The following is a 4,539-nucleotide window of genomic DNA, read 5'->3' on the forward strand; positions in this document are numbered from 1 at the left end:
CTCTCTCCCTCTCTCCCTCTCCCTCTCCTTCTATTCCTCTCCCTCTCTCTCCTTCTGTCCCTCTCCCTCTGTCCCTCTCCCTCTCCCTCTGTCCCTCTCTCTCTCCTTCTGTCCCTCTCCCTCTCTCTCCTTCTGTCCCTCTCCCTCTGTCCCTCTCCCTCTGTCCCTTTCTCTCTGTCCCTCTCCCTTTGTCCCTGTCCCTGTCCCTGTCCCTCTCTCTCTCCCTCTCTCTCCCCCCACCTGCCTATCATCTGTCTGCCTTTCTGTTTATTTATGTATTCATTCATTCATTCATTCATTCATTCATTCATTCATTCAGCTTGACCAACATAAACAACTGTTTTCTTTGGAATGCTCACTGAATTTCATAGTATAGCTTAAAAATAACTTTTTTTGAAAGTTGCATTATAGCCTGTTTGTCTTTGCTTTTCTTGTTACTCTTCTTCTTGAATTCTTGCTTGCTAGCTGTGAGATTGTCCTCAGTTTTGTATCAGCCATCATGATGGGCTCAACAGCCCTGAAGTGGAAGTAATAAACAGGAGGGGCTGTGAGAAAAGTGAGGTAGACCAGTTGGAGAACAAGGGAGGGGTTGTGGTAGCATGTGAAAAATGTCTCTGAACTTAATCTACAAACAGTATGGTAAACTTATACACAGTTTTTCCTACAGATAATTTTTGTTACCTAGGCCTTGATAATCACTGTGAAAAGTGAACTAAAATTATTATGGTTTGTGCAAATTGTCTAAGATCATAAAAAGCAGTTTATTTCCTTAGATAAATTATATAAAACTTGACAGTGTTCATGCTTACTTGATGCCTAGAAATGCCTGAAATGTGTATTGGTCATAGGCACATTTTAAAACTTTTTTTTCTCTTCCATGAGAAATGTCTACATTTATTTTCATTTGCTCGAAGTGAATAGAAATTATTTAAATAAGTGTAAATGTTAGTAATTTAAATTGACAAATTTAAAATAATTTATCTGTGTTTTGGGATTGTAGTTATATTAGATACTCCTCAGTTAGGGGTAATTGTCTTACACCATAATATCTTATCGTAATTTGTTTTTCTTCACACAGTGTTATAGTTTTGCCGCTGGACTCTTCCCTCCCTTCCCCCACCCCATCAGGATGATATGAGACTTGAAAGAAGACGATGCATACAGGTGACTCAAGTTTTGAAATACAGTAGAGCTATGGCTGTAATACAATGTGGGGACCACTGAGAGTATGCTTGAGGGGGGTTCAGATAACATTCAGTGGTGGGGATTACTTAGGCAAGTATGCAGAGACGGAAGATACTGAAAGTGAGTCTGGGTCTCAGTTTCATACTCAATTTTAATAGTGATGTTAAAAGTAGAGTAATTCCTAGTAGTTGAACTTTTAAAAGCTGGCTCATACTTTTAAAGTTGAAATAATTTGTTTTAAAAATTAATAGCATTTACTCTAATGGTTAAATAAATGTCTCCCTGTATTCCTATGAGAACGTAACAGATCTTCCATGGGAATGCGTGCTAAGATGATTTCAATAAGCCTGACAAGTTAAGAGTGGTTAGCACGAGCATTGCGTCCTTACAGTTGCGCTGTGGAGGTTGTAGTTTGTGTTCCTTTTCTCCCTATATTATTGTTAATGTAGTTTCCTGCCTCTTTCATCCCGTGTCATTTGAGTTTATTGATGAAAAAGAGTATGGTGTTGTCTTAGATTTATGTTTCTTACTTCATAGTTAACTAAGGCATCTTACTGGTATTGAGAAGGCAGAGGCCCCTCCATTCCCAGGGTGGCTGTGTTTAGACTCTTAAAAAAAAAAAAAAAGATAGTAGCCAGTGGGTAAGATGTGACTAACCATGGTAAATCCGGTAGATGGGAGACATTTTGCAAAATGAAGTTATCTTTACTGGTACATTTGAATTTTAATTTCATTGTATTATAAATTAACATTTGAGTTTGATTTTTCAATGGAAGGAAGTCTTGATCTGGTATCCAGGATTAATTGGTAGAGCTGGTGCTGATTTTTATTTTTTGTGATCCAATAATTTTCTCTTTTGCTTTAGAATGAAATTTTAGATATGTCATTTTTTATGACAAAAAGTAGTTGAATACATTTGTAAATTATATGATGTGAGAAAGCAAGCTAACATGTATTTACATGAGGGACCGTTCATTCCCTCTGAGGTACTTGTCACATGAGCATGTAGACTTCCCACATGTTTGCCTAGACACACAGACTATTGCCAGTGTTCTGGGGACACATTGCCCCCAGTGGTTGGCTGCTAAATCACCTCGGTACTAATGCTGAGCACCTCAGCCATCATCAGCGAAGAATCAACAGCAGTGTTTACAGAAACGTTTCCTTTAGCTTTTATAAAGTTGGCCTTTTGTTGCATGAAGGGTTTGTCAGCACTGTTGGTTCCTAGATGGCTCCTTGGCCGCAGTCGGTAGCACCTGAGCTATGCCTAGCACACGCGGTCTGCACTTAGTGGAGGTCAGGAGAGCGACTCTGGTCCTTCCCTAGGTATCTGAGACTTACTGACGGCAGAGGTGTTCTTCATGAGGTTTTCAGTTTGTAAAGAATCAAAGATACAGGGTTTCCAAGTAGTTGTTTGTCTTAAAAGCTTTATAGTCTCAGTGGAGTCAAATAGCTGGAGAGTAAATGTTGTTTTAATAAGTCACATAATTTACTTGTTATATTGCAGTACAAGAGAATTCTATGGACTTAGATTTGTGATATAAACCAATCTTTTGGCTTTTTGGAACTTACTGAGATATATTGCCTTACAAAAGAAATAACCCATTTCTCATTTACAGTTTGAAAGCTAATTGTTTTTTGATTGAAAAATCAACAGCTCCTGATCAATTAATATGCTACTTTCCTCTTAATATAACACACATGTGCTTATACTTTAGACGATACAACACCTATAAGCTTATGAGGAGTTTTTAAATGAAAAGATTTTTGCACATATTTGAAAGTGAGTTCTGCTTGCCCCTGGCTCATGGACTGGCTTTGTAGTGTTGGTTAAGTGGAATGGTAACTTACTTGCCCATTCCATGGTTTTCATGGTAACTATGTGAGGTGATGGCTGTGTTAATTTTCTTGATTTTTCTTTTTCTTTCTTGTAATTACTTTGCTGTTGTATACATACATAAAGTATCATGCAGTATACCATAGGTTTGTACACTTGTTCTTTAGTTACATTCCAGTGAGGCTGAGGAGAAAGGAAGAATGAGACAAGGAAAGAGAGTTATTGAACACTAAGCCAGTCTCCAGCACAGGTGTGTTCTGGTTACCAGTGCCTTACCTGGTAAAATCAGGCTCCTTTTGTTGTGTTAAATGGAACCAGAACTTGGAATTAATTAGTCCATTTCTTTTGAAGTTTGGAAGAATACATGTAAAATATTTGTTTGGCTAACACTTGTTTTATAACAAGTACTGTAATAGGTGTTGTGCCTCTAGCTGGGTATTTAATTACTTAGGGTCATATTTCCTTTAGAGCAAACGGGTGGATGTGTAAGGACATAGTCATGGAATGGGTGTGTGTCGTAACATTTTAGCATTTACCTATTGAGTTCAAACCTATAGCAAAAATAGCATGTTCTCAGGCTTCATCAGCTCAGTGCCTATGTTACAAAGATGAGTCTAGGGTCAATGAAGTGTCTCAGTGGATAAGTCTGACAGTGGGCATGAGTGTAAACTAGATAAATGGTCTCAATGGTTTTTACTTATTTGTGTGTGCCTCAGTGTGCTTACTGTGGAAGTCAGTTCTCTCTTTCCTCCATATGGGTCCTGGGGATTGAATTCAGGACAGCAGGTTCCTTTACCCACTGAATCACCTAGTCCCTCACTTCCAGATGTCTGTTTGGTTTCCGTGTACTCATTCCGACTGCCAGCTTTAGACTTAAGTGACTGCCTCCTGGTTGTCTCCTACGTAACCCCTTCTTCCCATTCAGAAAACATTGTAATGATAGGATTTAACAGCCCACTTGGGGGCACTTGTAATCCAAGGGCCTACAAGTAACCACACTGAGTTGATTTGGATACTGGATCATTCCTTAGATATGGGGGCTGGGAGGAAGCAAATGTCTCAGTCTCGGTGCACATGAACAAAGCCCCTTGCCGGAGGAGGAGCCTCTGAGGCCAGCAGACTCAATGTGTGTTCTCAAAGGATACCCTTTTCTATCTTGATTTATACTTATTTACAGCCTATAGATCATTATTTTGGAAAACTTGTTCCTTATGACAGTTGGTCCTACTCTGTTTTACCAGATTTCTTTATCAAAGTAGTTTTTTTTTTTTTTTTTAAAGCACATTAATAGTGACATGCTAGTCACTTAGAAAATTGTAGTGGTGGTGAGGAATGCTTCATCTGGCAAGATGCTTGCCCAGCTCCGGGCAAATGGAGACAGGAAGATCTCTAGAACTCATTTTCCGCCCAGCTGAATCAGTGCTTGCTTGCTTGCTTGCTTGCTTTCTTCTTTCTTTCTTTCTTTCTTTCTTTCTTTCTTTCTTTCTTTCTTTCTTTCTTTCTTTCTTTCTTTCTTT

At 38.8% G+C, this 4,539-nt stretch overlaps 1 protein-coding gene across 4 annotated transcripts in view; it reads left to right on the forward strand.

Moving 5' to 3' along the window:
* Window positions 1-4,539, forward strand: part of Dyrk1a (dual specificity tyrosine phosphorylation regulated kinase 1A) — a 124,204-nt gene that overhangs the window by 41,826 nt on the left and 77,839 nt on the right. For 2 of the 4 annotated variants that reach the window (XM_021208895.2, XM_021208896.2), the window contains exon 2: window positions 1,079-1,164. The exons of the other annotated variants lie outside the window; for them this stretch is intronic. In XM_021208895.2, coding sequence (XP_021064554.1) covers window positions 1,155-1,164 — 10 coding nt within the window. In that variant the 5' untranslated portion in view covers window positions 1,079-1,154. The remainder of the gene's footprint in view (window positions 1-1,078; window positions 1,165-4,539) is intronic. 4 annotated transcript variants of the gene reach the window in all.

Source organism: Mus pahari, chromosome 12 (assembly GCF_900095145.1).
Source record: "Mus pahari chromosome 12, PAHARI_EIJ_v1.1, whole genome shotgun sequence".
NCBI classification, from domain to species: Eukaryota; Metazoa; Chordata; class Mammalia; order Rodentia; family Muridae; genus Mus; species Mus pahari.